At 41.0% G+C, this 23,110-nt stretch overlaps 1 protein-coding gene across 1 annotated transcript in view; it reads right to left on the bottom strand.

Moving 5' to 3' along the window:
- Positions 1–2,948: 2,948 nt before the first annotated feature.
- LOC139549395 (chloride channel protein 2-like) overlaps positions 2,949–23,110 on the bottom strand; it is a 66,657-nt gene continuing 46,495 nt past the window's right edge. Inside the window, exons 15-23 of the mRNA XM_071359863.1 lie at positions 20,913–21,126; positions 19,632–19,765; positions 18,426–18,622; positions 16,381–16,498; positions 16,022–16,092; positions 14,366–14,404; positions 11,052–11,156; positions 10,233–10,319; positions 2,949–7,809 (exon numbers count right to left, since the gene is read on the bottom strand). Of these exons, the coding sequence (XP_071215964.1) occupies positions 7,603–7,809; positions 10,233–10,319; positions 11,052–11,156; positions 14,366–14,404; positions 16,022–16,092; positions 16,381–16,498; positions 18,426–18,622; positions 19,632–19,765; positions 20,913–21,126 (1,172 nt within the window). The 3' untranslated portion in view covers positions 2,949–7,602. The remainder of the gene's footprint in view (positions 7,810–10,232; positions 10,320–11,051; positions 11,157–14,365; positions 14,405–16,021; positions 16,093–16,380; positions 16,499–18,425; positions 18,623–19,631; positions 19,766–20,912; positions 21,127–23,110) is intronic.

Below are 23,110 nucleotides of genomic sequence, written 5' to 3'. Positions count from 1 at the left end.
GGTATGTCTTTTGAATTAATGGCTGTCCTATTTGTACAAAACGACCGTCCTAACAACACTTACTATATCCCACCCTTAATAATCCTCACAGCTAGCAAGGCCCGGATTATTCAAGTTCATTATTTTTAGTTATGGTAATGCACCTACCAAGGTCTTTTCGGACCTTTTCATCCATCCATCTTGTATTTCGGTCATACAAGTAACCCACAATCTGTTTGGAATATCCGAAGCTACTATTATTGATAAATGCTAAACACGTTTAGAATTTAAAATCAAAGATAACTTACATCATACCCCCCACATTCGAGAATAAAGACTATTTACCTTCGTCTTGCAGACTGGGAAAAGCAATGCCGGTTTGATTCCGTCACCGTCTCTGTCTACCTCAGATATATAAATACCGGCCTGTTTTTTAACCTCAATTCAGAGGCCAGGACTTTAAATAACGGGTCTTGACCCGCCCGTGCACGGTTTTCGGCTAATATCTTCGGATGACAGAGGCAAAGTTTGGAAATCCGGCTCGAAGGACCAATTGTTAGTGGAATTAAATAATTCCTACAATATACTCATTAATTAAACTCAATCTGTCTATCTATAAGAATTTGTATGATACTTATTAACATAAAATAGACAGGATACAGTCATATTAAAAGTAGATAATAGTGTTTATTCTCGGAGCAAGCTCCCATTTGATCATAAACACAGACTTATATACAAGATATGACGTCATAGGTTACAGAATAAGTCTCATTGTCCTAACAAATAGAAAACAGGTTCAAAAGTTCATTCTAACCTCACAGGGCACTCACATGTAACACCATATAATCATTTATCCTGAAGGCTCACTATAATTGATTACCACTTTAGCAGACAACTCAAGATAATGAAAGACCTAAAAAGTGACCCACAGCCTTATCTAAACATCTCAGGGCTAAGTTGGGTCAGTTCAACCAGAGTTTAATGACCCTTTCTGCTTACTTTATAACCCACAACACAAATCTCTTTTCACCAGGCGTGCAGAGTTCAATTTGTTATAGTTTTATTTAAAGCTAGAATTTGTTTTAACTATTTATTAACAAAATTCCTAACAGTAACTCCCATTCCTTTCATAATTTTTTAGCTTCAATTGAAGAACATTGTTGGTGTCACGAACGTCGTTGTCACGATCGTCTTGTGAAGAGAGAGAGGACCAAAACGCAGCATGTGAAAAATAAGACATCTTCTTTTTATTTTAAGAAGGAAAAAACAAAACAAAACACTTTACAAACTAACAAAACAACAAACGACCGTGAAGCTACAAAACGAAAGTGCACACACAAGCTACTAACGTTTAGACATAGACAATTACCCACAAATACATGATGCCTATGGCTGCCTTAAATATGGCTCCCAATCAGAGACAAATGAAAAACATCTGTCTCTGATTGAGAACCACTCAGACAACCATAGACATACCTAGACACATTCACTCAACCATAGACTTACCTAGAAACATTCACTCAACACAAACCCATACACTCTAACAAATCCCCCTAGACACTACAACCACCCAAGACAAGACAAAAACACAAACATACCCCATGTCACACCCTGACCTAACTAAAATAATAAAGAAAACAAAGAATACTAAGGCCAGGGCGTGACAGTCGTAGTGAGGAGACCAAAGCGCAGCGTGATGTGAATACATACTTTTAATGTAAGACGAATGACCACAAAGAACACTAAACAAACTAACAAAAGTGAACGCTATAAACAATGAGTGCAGACATGCAACTTCACATAGACAATAACCCACAAACCAAACTGGAAAATGGCAACCTAAATAGGATCCCCAATCAGAGACAACGATAAACAGCTGCCTCTGATTGGGAACCAATCTAGGCCACCATAGACCTACATATGTCTAGACTAGACACACACACCTAGACATACAAAAAACCCTAGATAAGACAAAAACACACATACCACCCTCGTCACACCCTGACCTAACCAAAATAATAAAGAAAACAAAGAATACTAAGGTCAGGGCGTGACAGTTGGGAAGATAGGGGTCAAAGGGCAGTGGGCCTATTGCTTACCTTGAAATACACTGAGTATAATAAACATTAGGAACACCTGCTCTTTCCATGACATAAACTGACCAGGTGAAAGCAATGATCCCTTATTGATGTAACTTGTTAAATCCACTTCAATCAATGTAGGTGATGACGAGGAGACCGGTTAAAGAAGGACTTTTGTGTTGTTGAGACAATTGAGACATGGATTGTGTATGTGTGCCATTCAGAGAGTGAATGGGCAAGACAAAAAATGCTGGAGTTTTCATGCTCAACAGTTTCCCGTGTTGATCAAGAACGGTCCACCACCCAAAGGACATCCAGCCAACTTGACACAACTGTCGGAAGCATTGGATTCAACATGGGCCAGCATGTGGAACGCTTGCGACACCTTGTAGAGTCTATGCCCTGACGAATTGAGGCTGTTCTGAGGAAGATACTCCTAATGTTTGGTATACTCAGTGTATAATAAAACAATTGATATATAAAAAAAATATGTATTTTCCCTAATTAAAAATACATCTACCCCCTACGAATGTCAATTTATTATAATCCACATACGAATTCACACGAGACGGGCTGTAGCCTGCATATGCTACTTGAACTGACGCCCAGTGGACTTTCAGTCTAAGGTACAATGTAGGTACGGCATTGTATAGCCTACAAACACCACTTCCAGCTGCCCCCTGGCGGCAAATACTAAATATTCAATATTCATTCAAATCCTCCTGCTGCAGGATTATTTTCTTCCTGCGACGAAATGGTTCAAATTAAGATCCAACATCTGTAGAGCCCCCCTCACCCCCCACATACTGCTCCGAGGCAGGCCTCTGACCTGTTTTACACATACTGTAGAAGAGATGTCCTGAAATGCGATAGATAAAACATTTATGATTCGATTTCAGTAGATTTTTTATTGGTTTGTTTAGGTGTTGATGAATTAATACATTTTGTTACATACATTTTCTGTCCTTTAGCAGATGCTCTTATCCAGAGCAACTATGGATAAGTGCCTTGGTGAAGGGCACATTTATAGATGTCAGCAACCTTTGGGCTACTGTCAGGGCACTCTTAACCGCAAGGCTACCTGCCGCCTAATAATATATAAATGGATGACCTTTATAAAGAAAATGCATACAAAAATACAAAATGTATCTTTAACATTGCACCATATTAAAGTAAGTAACATGGGGTTTGGTTTATTACATACACAGTACATCCTGGTCAAAGAAAAGTTCAGACCAGGATACAGATAGACCCCCCCCCAAAAAAACTCCAAACTGAACACACTGGGTAGACCTGAGAGAGAGAAAACGGGTTACTTTCATGAACAACAACAAATACTTGTCCAGAGCCATAGAGCCAGCAATATCCTGGTAACCTATGTAACTACATTGTTCTTACATTACACTTGATTTGGTATAGCCTTTGAGCCAGCTCATAACATAGAAATAAACTAATTGAAAATGACCAGTAGTTAATGACAGGTGGTGCCTTGTTACAATTGTTGTTACCAGGTCCTAGCCTATTTATCAACCTTGGTATTACATGTGGATTCGATGGTAGTGGCACCTTGTAGTTACATGTAACAAGGTCAGATGTTGGTTAGAGTTATTAACATAGTAATTCACAGGTGATTTTCAAATGTGTAACTACAAAACATTACTTACATAGTTAAACAAGAAAATGTGTAATAACATCAGTAGTTACACCATGTGGAATAACTTTCAGCAAGAGGATGTGTAATTACACATTCATTGCTCCAATTGTGTATTCAAGGGACATTTCAACTTCATACTCATCATCAACCAATTAGTAGACAATTAGTAGTGTGGAAGAAAATGTAATTTGTTATCTTATTTGGCCTGAAGAAGAGACAGGTCATCCTGTTTCTCTTAGATTGCTAATTCTTACAGAAAGTTGTCCATTTACCTTTTTGTAGTCTGTTTTATAACTGTTTCTAACTTTCTGTGAAACGATCTTTCATAGCTCCTGCTATCCCAGGATGTGTGGGGGAGTGGTCATGTCCTTGGTATGATTAGTCGTTCTTTTTCCTTTACTATCTGTGGTGATGAGCAGAAGGACCAGACTCATTCGTAGTGCATGTGTAACACCCCACCCATCCTCAGTCTGTGAGAACAAAGAGCGAGTTGAATTGTTTTCCCATGCATGTTCAAATAAAGCTTTTGAATATTGAGATTGGACTGCCTTATGACTGTTTTTTCCACCACAGTAGGCAATGTCTACTCATAATTGCTAAAATCACACGGCACACACCCATGATGTCATTGGAAACACTTATCTTCCTCTATTTTTTTACTACAAAACATAACAAATGCGCCATTTTCACATAATGCTGATGTTGAGGTGGTGCAGAGTATGTGTGTGTGTGACCAAATGCAGAGACATGGGTAGTCATTTCTATCCCTTAAAATTATCACATTCATTTACAGAGAAAACCTATCCTACCCCTGTTACCATGCAGGGGCCAGGATGATGTAGGCACTTGTGAAATGACGATGTCATACAGACCACCGAGAACACCCGTGGGTCCTTTAAACATTCTATAAACGTTGGTTAAATGTTCCTGTTACTTCAGGTAGTGGGTCTCATTCTGCTTACTTTATAGTGTTACTTGCATTATTCAAATTACATATATAAACATTGTAGAAATGTTGGGTACATGCTGCAAGGCTGGAAAAACATTGAACATTGGACCTTTTTATAACAATCAGACAGGGAAGAGCAATACGCAACAAAAACTAAAAAGGAGATTCAGGAAGAGCAACTCGATAGATAGCAATGTAGATCAGTTAGATTTTAAATTAACAATTATGTATTACAGCAATGATGTTAAATATGTTAAATCTGTAAACCTATAGCAAAGTTTTAAATCCACACATTCCCCAAAAATCCCCATCCCCATTCCAGTGGTGGAAAAAGTACCCAGTTGTCATACTTGAGTAAAAGTAAAGATACCTTAATAGAAAATGACTCAAGTAAAAGTGAAAGTCACGCAGTAAAGTCCTACCTGAGTAAAAGTAAAAAAATATTTGGTTTTAAATATACTTAAGTATCAAAAGTAAATGTAATTGCTAAAATATACTTAAGTATCAAAAGTATAAATCATTTCAAATTCCTTATATTAACCAAACCAGACGGCACCATTTTCTTGTTTTTTTTTAATTTAAGGAGCCAGGGGCACAGTTCAACACTCAGGCCTAATTTACAAACGAAGCATTTGTGTTTAGTGAGTCCAGATCAGAGTCAGTAGGGATGACCAGAAATGTTCTCTTGATAAGTGTGTGAATTAGACAATTTTCGTGTCCATTCAAAATGTAATGAGCACTTTTGGGTGTCAGGGAAAATGTATGGAGTAAAAAGTATATAATTTTCTTTAAGAATGTAGTGAAGTAAAAGTAAAATATAAATAGTAAAGTACAGATACCCAAAACAACTACTTAAGTAGTACTTTAAAGTATTTTTACTTAAGTACTTTACACCACTGCCCCTTTCCCAAAATAAGCCATGATTAAAGCTCATTGAATGAATGAATGATGCCAATCAAACCTAGATCAAAATTAATTCAATGAGAAAAGATACAAAATAAACAAGAATAAAAACATATAAAAAAAAAATAGCCATTCTCATAATGATATTGTCCATTAAAATGATATACACAACAGCATACTTCTCATATGTGTGCATCTCTCTGCATGTCAGGATGGGCATGTCAGTCTGTGAAGATGTTAATGTGTGTGTGTGTTTTCTTTTCAGTGGCGGTGAACAAGGCAAGAACTCACCACTGAAATTAAAACGTATTTATGCAATAACACATCCAGGTTGCAGAAATGTCAGTCAGTGTGTGTGTATGTGTGTGTGTGGACGTGTCTAACTATACTTGTGGGGACAAGAAGTCTTCACAAGAATTGTCCAAAACATTTTTTGACCAACTGGGGACATTATGTTGGTCCCCACAAGGTCAAATGCCATTTCTAGGGGGTTTAGGGTTAAGGTCAGAATTAGTGTTAGGGTTAGAATTTGGGCTAGGGTTAGGTTTAAGGTTAGGTTTTTGGGTTAAGGTTAGGGTTTGGAGCTAGGGTTAGGGTTAAGGTTAGGGAAAATAGGATTTTGAATGGGACTGAATTGTGTATCTCAACAAGGTTGTACAATACTGTGTGTGTGTGCTTGTGTGTGTGTGTGTACTTTATTCAATGTGTCACTGAATAAGGCATATGAATGTGTAAAACCACAACCATCTGAGCTTGCATATGTGAGCAGACATCTTTACATTGCTGGCAGAAATCAACACCAAGCAGTGGTTTCCTTAGTCATTCAAATAACTAAGGAAACTATGCAGCACATTAAGCCAGCAACTGTCATGAGGAAAATACATGAATAAGTCAAAATCACAGAGGTCAGACTCTTAATCATCTAACCAGACCTCCTCTAGGCAGCTCTATATATCAGTAGGACTATTGATAACTCATACTGTAGTAGGAATGGAGTGCTTTATCATTGGTCATGTATAGATCATCGATCGGTAATGCTGACGGCTTCTAATTGGTCAGTATGGATGGGCTGTAGTGTTTGATCATTGGTCAGTTAGTTCAGATATCTAGTTTCAGTCAGTTGGCTACTGGTCAGCATTATTTAAACTGGTTCTATGTGGTCTGGGTCTGACCTTACTCTGATCACCGTAGTGTTACTGGATAGTGAACATATAGAGTGGGGATGTGAAGTTGGCCAACCAGAAAGCTACCCTGGGTTCTATTGGGGGGGGGGGGAAGAAACACCCTAAAGCAGCAGATTAGATAACAGAAAACGCTTTCATATTGTCATATTTTAGCCTTTTTCACTCTCCCTCTTCCCCCTCTCCTTCTTCTTCTCTTCAAGGTTATAAAGAGCTATTTTTAGAGAAAACTCCATTGTCTTGTGTGCAGACTGGCTCTTATTAAAACTTGTGCGTGTGTGTTTGAGACTGTATTTTCTGAGAGGGTATTACACATAGGATTTCCTTTTTTAAATTTCCTCTCAAAGTCAGACCAATAGCCAAGTCTGCAAAATGTGTATAAAAATGCAATTCCTTTTATAGTCAAACCACGCATATTCTATACATTTTGCTCTGACCACCTTTGTTAAGCAGTGACACCTTAACCCATCCCTCCTCTCCTCTCCTCTCCCCTCCCTAACACCCAGATCTCTTCTGTTCTGGTTGGGCCAAGCGCAGGGTGAATCCATCCCTCCTCTATAAGAGCTGAGTAACTGTAGGGCCCAAAGGCCAACCGGGAGGAGGGGTAAAGGAGAGAGGGATGGAGAGGAAGGTTAGGAGAGGAGTAAGAGGAGAGAACTCTAGTCCAGAATTAAATATTGATCCAAGCCATGAGTTTGCAGCATCGGTTGTGGTTTTGAGTTAGAGGGGGTCAACGCTCCTCCTACTCCTCGCCAACACACCTGTCCCCATCCCTGTGTCACCTGTCCCCATCCCCGTCCACCTGTCCTCATCCTCGTCCCCGTCCACATCCCCGTCAACCTATCCCCGTCCACCTCACTTGGACTTCTCGTCAGAGTCGGAGGCTCGGTGCTCCTGGGGGAGGGACATCAACTTTCGGCGGTTCCACAGCTTGTGGAGATCTCTGGCTTTGTTCTCGTTGTTCATAATGGTGCCACTGGTGCCGCTGTCCCGGAAACTGGCCAGAGGGGGGCGCACATTCACCCCCTTCACTGCCACAGAGCCCTCGATGGCCTTCTGCAGCTATAGAGATAATGACAAAGAAATAGTGGGTCAACAAAGGTGAAGCGACTTGCCCAATCCAAACCCAACCCCTAGCCTGGACACTTTGACACTTAGGGACTACAGGTCACAGTTATTGAGTACCAGTCAATTTGGGATTGAGTATAAATTAGGCTCAGTATCAGAGAGGACAGCTCAATCTGTACAGTGACCAATAATGTGTGTAAACCCTGGATTGCTGATGCTATGTATTTGCCAATGAAAGACTTTGAAGCCACCGGCCAGCCATATTGGCACTCCCCAGAAGGAGCAATCCTCCATAGGAATTAATGTAATTTTATAGTATTTCAATGAAATGATTCAAGGACAAAATTACATCTATTTAAGTATTCTTTGTTGCAGTGGGGACCAGGGTTGCAAAACTACCGGTCATTTACCAAAGTTACTGGAATCTTGTAATTAACAGAAAATCTATCGTAACTTTGGTAATTTATACTTGAAAAACATGAATAAAATTGTTAAATTACGAGCCTAGTTGGTTAAGCCACAGAAAAAGCAAGCAACCTTCCCGCTAGCCATGATTGGCTGAGATAATGAGATGGCTGGACATGCCCGAGAGATGAGTTTGGATTGGTCTGCCATATAGCACACTTCTGTCTATTTGAGCTGGTCAGTATGTGTAGGTAATCCTGTCTAACGCTGTTTAAAAAAAATATGCATTGCTTAGTAGAACTGCATAAGTGTTGCTCTCCACTTTCTGGAGGACCAAGTTTTGAAATCAGTGGAATTAGAGTATGATAGCTAAGGAGATGGAGAAAACACCTGTCTCCGGATTACATCTTCAAACCAAGGGAAACCATGGCATCCATAACAGGGAGAAGCGTCCATCCATGATGTACACTACCGGTCAAAAGTTTTAGAACACCTACTCATTCAAGGGTTTTTCTTTATTTTTTATTATTTTCTACATTGTAGAATAATAGTGAAGATATCAAAACTAGGAAATAACATATATGGAATCATGTAGTAACCACATTTTTTTTTAAACAAATCAAATAATATTTTATATTTGAGATTCTTCAAATAGCTACCCTTTGCCTTGATGACAGCTTTGCGCACTCTTGGCATTCTCTCAACCTGCTTAACCTGGAATGCTTTTCCAACAGTCTTGAAGGAGTTCTCACAGATGCTGAATTCTGGTAGTTTACTGGTAGTTTCCAATAATATACCCTCCCTTTGCAACCCTAATGGGAACAGTACTTAAAAAAAATAAAAAATAAAATATATTTTTTTAATTTGTATGTTTAGCTTACATAATATATTTTAAAAGTATGCATTAAGGTGTCTGTAATAGAATGAACATGGCAAAACAAAAAATTAAATTAATAAAGGCATTTCTATAGCTTCCAAAATAGATTTTTTACAACGGTGGGGGAGTGCCAAGATGGAGGCGCGGTGGCTTCAAAACGGCGCCCCTAGTCAGTCATCTAGGGCATATATAAACCATTGACAGTCTTAGGCAAGTGTAGACCAAAGTGGAATGGTGATGTTTAACAATGGCAATATTACAGGGCGGTTGCTATGGTGATTCTAGGTGATAATATAGGGAGTGTGGCTATGCTACCATGGTAATAAATTAAAGATGATGAACAATGTTGTTTTGAACTCAACATATATTGGCCCCAACAATAGCCCTAATCAGACGTCGTCATATACTCCACCCCTCTCCTCCCCCAACCATGACAGACGTCTGGGAAACAACAGTTTCTAGGCAGACATGTTTCTCACTTACACACACACATACACACACTCCCCAGTTATTAGAAAGCATAAGGAGAGCTGAATGCAGCAGTGCTGTGTGACAGAGACGAGGAGAGGAGGTGAGGCGAGGAGAAGCAAAGAGAGGAGAGGAGACGAGAGGGCGAGAAGAGGAGAGGCAAGGAGAGGTGAGGCTCATCTCGCTGCTGTTTAACACCAAACAAAAGGCCTAAATGTCAGCCAGTGGAACAGCACTGTGCTTAGCAACAATCTCCTGTTTTCCAGCCAACTGACAAAGACAGAGTGCCGCCGCCTGCTTTGTTTGTGAAGAGAGCGAGAGAGTGAGAGAGAGAGAGAGAGAGAGAGAGAGAGAGAGAGAGAGAGAGAGAGAGAGAGAGAGAGAGAGAGAACAAGAGACAGAGAGGAGAGACTGCAAGGAACATTAACTAGTCATTTGTCTCGCTGTCTGTCACATAACAAGGCACGGAAGGAGCGAAGGTCATTGATACTGACGGTATGTATGTGATGGTGGTGACAATTATGCTGATGATTGTGACAGTGAGAAAGATGATGATGATGGAGAGGTCTATGACAATGGTGGCTGTTGTTATGTTGTAATCGATGATGATGATGATGGGACAGTGCCATGTTGATGTGCTCAACCCCAGGTGATCTGCGTCACTCACCTCTTTGAGGGACACCACTCCGATGAGTCGTCCAATGCTGGTGACGTAGGCATGGTCCAACCCCAGCAGAGAGAAGATGGTGTGGGTCTGGGGACAAGAGAACAATACACTTAGAACCCACATTTAGAACACTTAGAACCAACATCTAGAACACTTAGAACCATAGATTCCTTTTTGACATTCATATGGAGGCCCCTCTGAATCACAAAACAGTAAACATCTGAAAGCAGCTATTAAACTACAGCAGTTAGTGCATTAGAACAGTCAGCTCAGTGGTCACTGGAGAGCTGAATGGTGTGCAAGCTCCTTCCTCATTCAACTAATGAAGTAAATCAGCAAGTCATCAAAAGTAATCACCTTGATTAGCCTAATCGGGTGTTTGAGCACCACAGAGCTAGATTGTTGTGAAAGGTACAACATCCCTACTGATACTGTAAGCTACTAGAACCTCAAGTGAACCACACAGACAGCAGCTTGAGCCTAAACCCAATTCACAGGAAATAGAATAACCTTATTGTTATTTAAATATTTAATGCAATGGGAGTTAACCATTACAATGTACCAGGAAACAAACACATAAAACAGCATGGAATACACATTACCCAGACTGATAGACGCAAGAGAACAAACACCAGTCTCCATAAAACACACACAAATGCGAGTGTGTGTGCTTGCACTGCAGTGGCTATAATAGCAATAACACTGGACTATCCATCTACAAAGCGCATTTTACAAAATAATCCTGGATTTATTTAGTGAAAAGGGGGTACTGAGCAGTATAACGGAGATAAACAGACAGACAGACAGACAGACACAGACCTTATGTAGTGAGGTGCTCTCCACCAGTTGGATGGGGGCGGGGTCGATCATGCAGTTGTCGAAGTTCACCTGCTCGTCAAGCTGGTTCTCCTCCCACTCTGCAATCTGCAAACCCGAGGAGGATAAAGAGGAGAGTGGAGAGAAACATTATGGAAGTACTCAACCACTCAGACATTGGGCTGGCACAATTACCGTATAACCATGTAACCGACGGTTATGGATGAAGACCGTCATGGACAGAAAGTTGTCATAACTGTAATAAATAAATTGATAAAATAAAAATACAAATCCTAACAAACAGCTGACTGAATGACTTCAATTCAGCGGTAGCACATATAGAAATAGGTGAATAGAACAGGCTTGGAACTTGTAACCCTGGCAAGTTGACAGGTAAAGTCATGGGTGCACTCACAATGGCTACCTGGTATTGTGATGCCATAATTTGCTTTGTAATATATGCAGAATGTTAATTGAAATTATGTTAACTGATGTGGCTCATGCACTGGAAAGTATTTTTTTGTAACGTTAGTGGAGTTGAATTACATTTACATTTTAGTCATTTAGCGACTTATGATAGTGAGCGCATACATTTTCATACTTTTTTCATACTGAACCAACAAAGCACAGCACATATTTGAGCAAATATTTTCCTTTCTGCTTTGCTCTGTTGGAATCGGCTAAACTTTGATCATTGAGGTAGTAAATGAATGATAGGAAATGAAAGAGACGATGTCAGAAGTTAATGGTTCTCTGAAGAAAGACAGAAGGCTTTGGAATGTATTCGATGGAGGAGAGGAGAGCGATGTGTTGATATAGGGAAGACAGATGGATATCTGTGGGTCAGAAGGTGAGGGGTAAGGTCAGTTCCCCTTAAGGGAGTAATCAGGGTTGCTATCTGGTTACCTTCTTTCCTGTGGAGCCATAAACTGTAAGGAAGAGGAGTGTCTTAAGTAAGATGTATATAAACTGTGATGTCTGAAATGTTTTGCTGTCTGATTTCAGCTGTACAGAACCTTTGGGAATGATTAAACTTGGTTAAAGCTTCTCTAGTGTCCGTGAGTTATTTACTCTGAAAAATAAGACCCTAACAGCTCCTATGGGTACGCTAGCTATGACTGCCAGTCCACCCATTATGCTGTCATTGACTTGAATGGGTGGGACACCTGTTCTCTTCATTCTATTTCTATGGCAGCACATGCAGTCAAGAGCGGAGGAGAAAATGTGTGTAAAAAAATTAAAAAGAATACAATTTTTTTTTAAATGCTATTCGAACGGTTATTACGGTGACAGCGGTCATTTGGCTGGCCAGTTATCATCATCCAAAATCCCATGATCGTCACAGCCCTACTACACATGGTGAGAAAGAACGGCTATGGCTTTTATTTTCAATTCCTTAAAAGGACCCCCCCGAGGAAGTTGCCACCACTATTTAAACTTAATTTCCTGTCCTAGAGAGGAAATCAATGTTTAGGTTCCACCTCCAAAGAATGACGAAGCCTACTTGTACATATTCACAAATTGGATGTGGGAATTTCCACATGGAGTTGATTAACATCAACAAATAGGGCATTGACACCTGTCTGTGTAGCTGGCTAACATGCTAACTAACCATATTTAGCTAGCGAATGTTATATGTTGCTGTTTTTTTAACTACACAATATTCAAAAGATCAGCCAGCTGGCTCTATAGCTAGTTCTGGAACTGGATTTGTCATAAGCATTGATTTAGGAAAAACTTCGCCACAGATGGAAACCCCTGTCATCTTTGACTTCGTCATCTATTGTTATCGCCAAACCTTTGGCATTGTCCATAAATTGCGGCCACGAATCCGCCATAAAGATAGTTAGAAAGAATAAGATGAAGCTCCAGTAATGTGGATAACCATTGAAAGATAGCTGATATGCGTTTTCTACATTGTAATGGACACGGTGCAACCCTTGATAGGTAGACTGCTGGCAGGCTGCGGTACAGCAAAGCCAAATCAAACCGTGCTCACAGGGGAAGTGAAATGATAGGCTACAATGACTTTGCTCATGATCATGTACTCCGCAGATGACGTGTAACTATACATTTTATTTTTCGGGTGCCTTTTCATTACCTGGATAGACACTTGTGGTTTCTAGCTAACTTTACACCAATCAAAGCAGTGGAGCGTCTAGTGAAGCAAAACTTTAGTGGTCAAAACCATTCATCTTGGGGCGACGGGGGGAGCAGGTTTGCAAAATGCTATCATATCACGCAATTATACCCTTAATAAAACGGTCAGATATATGCAGTATATTTTTAATACAGACTAGCTCAAAAATAAGTGAAAATTGACAAATTATCCAATGGATTATGTACATTTTTTCTGGGGGGAAAAAAACATACATTTGCACCGTCCATGGCTCAGGCGGCCAAGTGGACACAAGGCTGTTTCGCTCATCTCAGTCACAAAGAGGAATAACTTTGCAGCTGTTTCTGATTAATAAACAATGTCATGTTGGTGGCTGGCAACATTCAAATGAAACCCAGTGCAGAAATTAAACGTAGGCTGAAAATAATTTCTTTATCATATTTTAGGAAAAGATACTGCATTCACAAGGATTTGCACGAAATGGGCTCTCCGGATTTGTCTATTCAAGCCCAAATATATCATACTTTGACCAAAACCATGATTTATTGGCTTCAATCGTTGTGCAACATCATGGGTAAACATCGTATTTCAGTTGAAAAATGTTTTTCTGTGGGTCACCCATTAATATTTCAGAAGACAAAATCATTCCTTTTGGAATAGACATTAAACTCCAGTGATTGTTACCTATATAGGCTTCTGCAAATCTAAATGCAAATATGAGAGTGATATGCATAATAAGCATGGTAGCAGTTGAAACAGAAATGTGAGATTAAAGGAATTATAGATTATGGAATGCAGTGAAGAAATCTCTGAATATTTCAATTGAGGTACCACCAATAATTCCTGCATTAATCTAAAATCCAATCATTCCTAATAACAACCAAATCACTTTGCAAACCCCAACGCTAATTTAAATCCCTACCCAAACATCAACCCTAATTTCCAGCCCTATCCAAACTCAACTTCCTTTAAGCCTAGGTGGTTTCCTGTTTTATGTGGCTACACAGTGTCTGGCTGTGGTCCCTGGTGCAGAGATAATAGATGCCCATAGAGATTCCAGCTTTGATGAGGCTATTCATACACAGTGACTAATTATTCCCCTGATAACCAGTAAATACACTGTAGCATAGACAGACAGCACTGAAACACCCTGAGAGAAAAGGGTGAAAGAGGGAGAGAAAGTGTTGTAGGGTCTCACCTCTCTGATGGTCATGTCATCATCCACATCGAAGTCATCCTGAGAGGAGAGGGACAGGAAACAGATCAACACACTTACACTGCAAACACACACCAAGCGATAAATGGTTGAAGGTTTTATTTCTATAATCTAGCTATATGATGAATGGATGCTTTTATGATATGGATGTGTCATACATATAGTCTATGGATATGAAATAAAATCAATGTTTAATGACATAAAACCTTGAACTATTTCATTTCCAGATTGCTGTTCTCTTGACTATTTATGAATAACACAATTACCATTTTATATTTTGTCAGTGGGGTAAATACAAAATGTTATCATGTTGTATATGTTGTAATCATCATTCTTAATTCAGAATTGGTCAGTTGTTTCATTGATAGACATGAATGTCTGTTTGAGCGTAGCAGCGTTGGTAACTAGACAGTGTATCATGGTTTATGGTGTCATTTTCCAGATACTTCAAATAATTCCTCCTCTCATGCATTATGGGTTCCTTGGTGGTTGTAAGTGTAATTGCTTTGTCATTGAACAGGAGGATAAGAACTGCCCGTCTTACCAACAGGATGTTCTTCTGATTTCTGTTGTCCTCCATAGATAGACATGCATGGTAACCCCCCGCTCCCATCACAACCCCCCCCCCCCCGCTCTCATCACAACCCCCACCCTTCCTTCCATCTTCAGTATGGCATATGGTTTCATGGCAAGTGGTATGAACAACTATAGAAGATGAAAAGGGGAGGAGTTTGGTTCTGTGGAGGGGCGGGCCCCACCCACAAACCAGGAGAAGGTCACTGATTGGACGCCTCTAATGACATGGCTGATGATAGACAGCGTAGCAGCATGCTTTGCTTGAACTGCGACTTCCCTTAAGTTGCCCGCAGCTTAACCCCACCACCCTGACCATGGAAAGACCACGTTTGGACCACATAGACACGGTTTGTAGTCTTTTGGGGTTTAGGGTGTCATAGCTAGAGAGGCGGTCGGGTTCTCCACGACCACTACTGACTTCTTGACCAATCAGTTTGCATTCTGATGATGAGGTCAGAGTTAAAACTACCTAACAGCCAATCAGAAGAGTAGGACTATGTGTCAGAGGTCAGTAAGAGTTCACAGACAGGGAGGAGGGCATTCAACACATTTGTCTCGATGGCACAGATCGGCATGGCTCAGCTCGGCACAGATCAAAGTCCACAGGCATGGATTAGCCCTGCAGTGGATGGCGAATGCTTGATTGGATGGCTGACCAGTTGCTGGGCAGTTTCCTTGGGCATTCCCAGCATTCTTACCACAACGAATATCCTGATGCGCTTGGGTGGCCTCCTAAACTCAGGAGACGCAGAGCTCGATGCAGTGCCCTTTATGTTGATGTTGACATTGTTGTTCTTCCAGTGGCCAAAGACAAGAACAACGTTAACACAACATCTCTGCCACGCTGGGCAAATGCACCCCCAACTCTGAAGCTCCCCCAACTCTCAAAAAATAGAGTCATGCCTAACCTAAGTAGAGGTGTGGAGGCTTAAGTTGGAGGTGTCACTCAAAGAGATTGAACAGGAAGTGATTATGTATCGGAGAGTGATTGATGGTGAACTTCTAGAAGAGGGAGAGTTTGTAAAGGAGGTAGGAGTGTGTGTTTTCTGACAGGTGTCTCACCTCCAGGTCTTCTATATCAGGTCTGACACGGAAGAGGTTCTTCAAGGTGCTGCCAGAGTGGTCCTGTGGACCTGAGAAAGGGAGAGAGAGAGACTATTGAAGAAGCTCTAAGTAATTCAAAAAGTACTTAGTTGTTTAATAATTTGCAAAAGTCTAAGCAGTTGAGGGGGGTTCTAAACTGACTTATGGAATTGTTTTAAGAAGGTCATTCTATTGATCATTTAGCTATTTGATTTAGAATTTTAGGACCCTTTCAGAATAAAAAATTAATTAAATACAATTATTTGAGAGACATGGAAGGAGAGATAGAGACCATTGATGTTGGTAATACAAGTTCCTCTGTGTGTGTTTCCTCTTACTTGTGGGCATGGGTATCTCAGTAGGGCGGTCCACCACAGAGGGTCTCTTCAGGGCCGGCTTCAGTGGCTTCATGGAGGGGGTAGGAGTGGAACTGAGGGAAGACTCCTCTGTGGAGATCTATACACACACACACACACACACACACACACACACACACACACACACACACACACACACACACACACACACACACACACACACACACACACACACACACACACACACACACACACACACACACGTTACTATTAATGGGTTGCATGTTTCGTCACAATATTGTTTTGAACGTTTGTTTGGGTTTGATGCCCGACTGAGCATTCTACTCAATGCATTGTCAATGAGCGCTAATGAAGATTTCCTCAAAAGTGCATTCCAATGGCTTGGAAATACTATGACATTCAAAAGGAGGAACATAATTAGTAGGAAAACATTTTGTCATAATTTTGATGTAGCCAGATTAACTGAGAGGCCACCGGATTGTAGCTAGCTAGCGTTAGCATTGCTAGCTATTTTTGATTAACTTAGCAAGCTAATGACAACATTGGCATCTGTCTAAAGTAAATTTGACGGCATGATAATGCTGATAAAGTTGTTTCCTACAAAATATTTTACTACTTTAGCAATGTCATCATATTTTTAGGCACTATAGTATAATTTTGACTAAATAATAGTTAGCCTCTGTCCAGAATGACTGGGCGGCAGAGGACGGCTGAAGAACGTTCATAACAATGGCATGACGCGACCAATTCACAATGGTGCAACCTATGAATACACTCTGAATACATATAATCAATAGTACAGTTCATGCTGTACCTGTTGCCTAAATAAAGGAAACACTTGAGTAAATAAGGGATGCAAAGTATATTGAAAGCAGGTGCTTCCACACAGGTGTGGTTCCTGAGTTAATTAAGCAGTTAACATCCCATCATGCTTATGGTCATACGTATATAAAAATTCCCAATTGCCCATTATTTTGGCTACAATGACTAGAAGAGATCTCAGTGACTTTGATAGAGAGGTCTCAAAGTAGCATAGGGGGTTTAAAGGGTGTGTGTGTGTGTGTGTGTGTGTGTGTGTGTGTGTGTGTGTGTGTGTGTGTGTGTGTGTGTGTGTGTGTGTGTCTCAGTCACCAGATCTCAACACAATTGAACACTTATGTGAGATTCTGGAGCGGCGATCTGTCTGTTTCTCGTTCTCTGTCTCTCTCTCTGTCTGTTTGTTTGTTTCTCTCTGTCTCAGGCTATCTCTCCCTCTCTCTGTCTCAATTCAATTCAAGGGGCTTTATTGGCATGGGAAACATATGTTAACACTGCCAAAGGAAGTGAAGTAGATAGTAAACTTTACACTCATAGAAGTTCCAAAAGAATAAAGACATTACAAATGTGATATTATGTATATATACAGTGTTGTAACGATGTGCAAATGGTTAAAGTACAAAGGGGAAAATAAATAAACAGTTTCCACCTCATTTTGTGGGCAGTGTGCACATAGCCTGTTTTCTCTTGAGAACCAGGTCTGCCTACGGCGGCTTTCTCAATTGCAAGGCTATGCTCACTGAGTCTGTACATAGTCAAAGCTTTCCTTAAATTTGGGTCAGTCACAGTGGTCAGGTATTCTGCTACTGTGTACTCTCTGTGTAGGGCCAAATAGCATTCTAGTTTGCTCTGTTTTTTGTTAATTCTTTCCAATGTGTCAAGTAATTCTCTTTTTGTTTTCTCATGATTTGGTTGGGTCTAATTGTGTTGCTCTCCTGGTGCTCTGTGGGATCTTTTTGTGTTTGTGAACAGAGCCCCAGGACTCTATCTCTCCCTCTGTCTGTCTCTCTCTCCTGGCCTCTTACTGATGGGACAGTAAAGGCTTGTTAAAACTCTTTCTCTCACAGATACAGCCAATATCAACCATGAGACTAGAAGAATTTCATATAGTTTTATTTCCCCTTTCACTATGAAAAGTGCCTAGGTTCTCTTACCCTCCTTCACTGATCCAGTCTTCAAGACTGTGAGCGTATGCACCACATCTTATACAGATGTATTTGTACTTTTACCTTATTGACCTGGAAGTGGACCTCCTGGTTGACCATGGTGGAACCGTCCTCGCTGCTTGGATGGGAGGCCACCGACAGGCGCTTATCAGCTGTGGCCCGGTCTCTCAGGTACTTCAGCCTCCGTGGCCGGCCCAGCTGTAGGGACAGGAGGGCCTGGAGCTGGGCACGCTCAATAGAACCCAGCAGGATCATCGACTCTGAGGGGGGGACGAGGGGGTAGAGGTGGAGAGGGAGAAAAAGTAAGTAGGGAGTGAGGGGTGAAGAGAGGACATAGATGATGGGCAGAGGAGAAGAACAATGATGGAAGAGAGGAGAAATGGAGAGAGGGGCCAGGAGATTAGAGTGAGAGTTAGAGTGAGAGAGGAGGGGGAGGACAGAGTGGGAAGATGGGATGGAGGAGAGGAGAAGATGTATTTTAGAACAGTAGTTAATGTGCAGACTGCAGGGGACTCCTAACGAATCACAACAACATGGTGAGTGATGTAACTGAGAAGTCTGACTACCTAATTGCACTACCTAATTGTTACAATAATGGTGCCTAGTTGTGTCTAGTCTTGAATAGGTTTTTATAATCTTGTCTATCTGTACTGTCATGACGTTGCCCTCTTTGGACACAGCGAGCACCATCCCCCTACCTCTGCACCATCTCTCTCTCTCTCCTACACCCAGGCTGCAGTTAGGTAGGTCATAAATTCCTGGAGGAGATTCTTCCTCATGGCCACAGTATAGAGAGAGAGTGAGTTTTCATAGAGAGAACAAAGGAATTTCTTCTACCTCACCAGAACTGGAGGTCCGAAAAATATTTATGTTCTGGAGAATGTATAAAAGATCGGTGAAGAATCCAGCTACGAACTGTGTGTGTGTGTGTGTATGTGTGTGTGTGTGTGTGTGTGTGTGTGTGTGTGTACAACAGGCATACAGTACAGTGTGTATGAGGGGGTATGTTTGTTTGTTTTAAATAATTGCCTTTTTGTGTGGAATTTGTTTATTATATCTTGGTTAAATGCCCTAGCTAATTGCTTTGGCATCGCTTCACAATTACAACAGACTTGGCATAAGAATACATAACTTGAATGTGTGTGTGGGGGAGCATTTATTTGACTGAAAATGTTCTGTAGTGTCTATAATGTGTGTGTATGCATGTCTGCATCTGTAAATGATGAGTGTGTATTTGTGTGTGTTTGTGTGTGTGTGCGTGTGTCTCACCACTGGACTCGAGCAGGGCTAGGGTCTTGAGGTGTCCGGCCAGCAGTACATCATGCAGGTCTCTGTAGCAGCAGTTGAGGGTGATGTACATCACATCACTGATCATGATGTCCTCCACACAAATATTATACTTCCTGAAGGACGATAGGAGAGAGGGATGACGAGAGGAGGAGTGGAAGAGAGGGAGGGGGTATTAGCACCACCCATACAGTCAGTACAGGTTTCCATTGACTCAGGTTTATTAGATAAAAACAATGTCACAAAAGAAGAAATGTTCTAAAGATCGACAACATTTGTAACTGTTCAACAGGGGGGGATTTTTATTTTGCCAAACTTTCTTTATTGCGAGAAATGATGGAATCTGTGTTTTTCTAATAAATTAACATTTCCAAATCATTTTGAAGGTACGCGGGCCATGTTTTGCCATCACGTAACTATAAAACTCCACTCCACATTTCATTCTAAAGGCATACTGCTAGCAAAATCTATTGTTCAACTATAAAAATAATGTTTCTTTGCAGGACATGGATTGTCCTGACTCAAGAATGACTGAATTGCTTCACCTTGCTTTTCTGGTTGGCTGGCAAGTTTCACCATCCAATTATTTCAGATCTAGGCCTACAGGAGTGCAAGTTTCACCGTGGCAATATGTTGGGACATGAGAATTATTAGAATATGGCAAATATTAGTAAATGAATGCATTCTATCCATGCTGGTGTTCGCGGACTACCTGAGACGTGAAACAGATAGGTGGGAGGGCATACAGGCAGTCACCAATTTATTCATGCGCAATTTGTCTAAATGGGTAATGGAAACACTTCAACCACTTCATTATTCAACACTAGGTTTTTGTGAAAAACTTTTTTTAAATTGTACGTGTGACGTCATCACGTCCAGCTGTTTTTTGGACAAAAGATAGTTCAATGGAAATGCACAGTAGCAGGCAATTGTCACAACGATTTTCTATACAAACTTTCTAAATGTCGACCAAAAGTAATTGGACAAGTTAATGGAAACATAGCTTGTTAATGGAAACATAGCTTATTAATGGAAACATAGCTTGTGAGTGATGACTGTTAGAAAATGGGCACAAAAGGTTAACCCTCAGGTAGCGTAGTGGTTAGAGTGATGGGCCAGTAACTGAAAGCTTGCTGTTTCAAATACCAGAGCTGACAATGTGAAAAATCGGTTGATTTATCCTTGAGCAAGGCACTTAAACCCTAATTTGCTCCAGGGGTGCTGTTGATAGATAGATAGACAGATAGGTGTAGTCCTACATACTCGTGGTGTCCCCATCCCAGCTCAGGGAGGTAAGGTAGTTTCTTGATCATGATGAGGGAGTCATATAGCGAGGGCTGGAGGGACTGGGCCACGGCGTTGGCCAGTATCACCGCTATCATCACCGGCAGGATGTGGCTGATCTGACCTGTCAGCTCAAACACAACAACTGCCGTCGACACTGTGTGAGTGACTGCTCCAGACAGGGCCGCCGCACCTAAGAGGAGCAGGGGAGAGGAGGAGAAGGAGGAGAAGAGAAGGGAAGAACAGAGGAGAGGCGGGAGAGAAGGGGAGAGGAAAGGAGAGGAGGGAATGGGTACAGATGAAGGTTGAGGTTACTGTCCATTGACATGACTAAAGTAGTAAAAGCAATATCAGTGTAATCATACTTCTCATCACCTCAACTCTATACTGAACCTTCATCAATAATACTGGAGCAACAAAGTGAGGAGGGAGGGTTGAGAGGGGAGGGAAGGAGACGGTAGGTAGAGACAGGTGTTGGATTGAGATTACATTGTACCTCACACATTTTTTTAAATTTAAGAACTGTTATTGAAGCGAAAAAGAGATGAGTGGATAAAATGAGAAAAAATAAGGAGTTGAGAGAGTGGGTGGGAGGGTGCAGAGATAGAAGGGAGGGAGGGAAGGTTGATTATTCCTAACTTTATTAGGAGGGAGGAGAGAGGGCGTGAGAGAGCAAGGGAGCGAGAGAGTGAGAAAAAGGGAGTGAGAGTGACTGAGAGAAAGAGAGAGAGCGAGAGAGAGAGGGAGAACGAGAGAGAGAGAGAGAGAGCGAGAGAGAGAGAGAGAGAGAGAGAGAGAGAGAGAGAGAGGGCAAATCTAGCCATGCTGAGATGAAAGAGGGCTCATCAGAGAGACAGAAAGCTGAGGTGAGTGAACATCGGCACCCATTAGACACAAACACAGATGACATCAACCCCAGCACTGAACAACAGCATAATCAGCACAACAGTCAACAACAATGCTAACAGAATCACTCATAGCAACAACGTTAAAGGAAAATTCAACCCAAAAACGATCTTTTGGTATTTGTTGCATTAGTCAATTGTTGATATAGTCCCAAATGTTTTGCTTGTCAGCAATCAAGTTTTCAAGATTTGAAACTTTCAAAATACAGAAATCAACCACGTATGATGCAATTTGATTTCTGTACTTTGAAAGTTACATATCTTGAAAACTTGATTGCTGGCAAGCAAACCATTTGGGACTATGTCAACAATTGACTAATGAAACAAATAACAAAAGATTGTTTTTGGTGGAGTTTTCCTTTAAGAGGCATCTTACCAAATGGGACATCATATTGTTTTTGTCAGTGACATAAAGGGCTTTCTGGCTTTATCTGGCTTTGCACTACCTAATTGTTACAATAATGGTGCCTAGTTCTGTCTAGTCTTGAATAGGTATTTATAATCTTGTCTATCTGTACTGTCATGACGTTGCCCTCTTTGGACACAGCGAGCACCATCCCCCTACCTCTGCACCATCTCTCTCTCTCTCCTACACCCAGGCTGCAGTTAGGTAGGTCATAAATTCCTGGAGGAGATTCTTCCTCATGGCCACAGTATAGAGAGAGAGTGAGTTTTCATAGAGAGAACAAAGGAATTTCTTCCACCTCACAGAACTGGAGGTCCTAAAAATATTTATGTTCTGGAGAATGTATAAAAGATCGGTGAAGAATCCAGCTACGAACTGGTCCGTTTGGTACAATTTGTGAAACTCATGAGAGACAATACGGCCACATTACCATAACGCTGTTTATATAATAGCCTCAGTTATGAGGCTTACATCTAATTGTTGTACAAAATGAATGAGTAAAGATGATACCATTTGTGAAATGACGGATGCTATGTAATGATGTTAATGTGAGAGAATTGTATTTCTGTTTAAAGTTTCACTAAGTCATTGGCACGCCCCCAGGGGCACAGACAGGACCTGGCGTCATGAGACAGCTCTTTTCGATGTTCCGAATAAAACCCCCACCTGGGTTTTCTATCACCAGACCAGCTTACCTCGATAACGAGAGGGCCAAGGTTTGAGACCGAAGACCGAGCTTACCTCAATTACGAGGGGGCTAAGGGTTGAGACAAGACCAGTCTACATACTGAATGGGGTTCCTTGTGAGACATTAGCTAGAGTTTCGTTTCTGCCACCAGAGCTTTTTAAAATATTTAAAAAATATA

This window comes from Salvelinus alpinus, chromosome 22, assembly GCF_045679555.1.
Source record: "Salvelinus alpinus chromosome 22, SLU_Salpinus.1, whole genome shotgun sequence".
Taxonomy (NCBI): Eukaryota; Metazoa; Chordata; class Actinopteri; order Salmoniformes; family Salmonidae; genus Salvelinus; species Salvelinus alpinus.
This window is presented reverse-complemented; position numbering and strand designations above follow the sequence as displayed.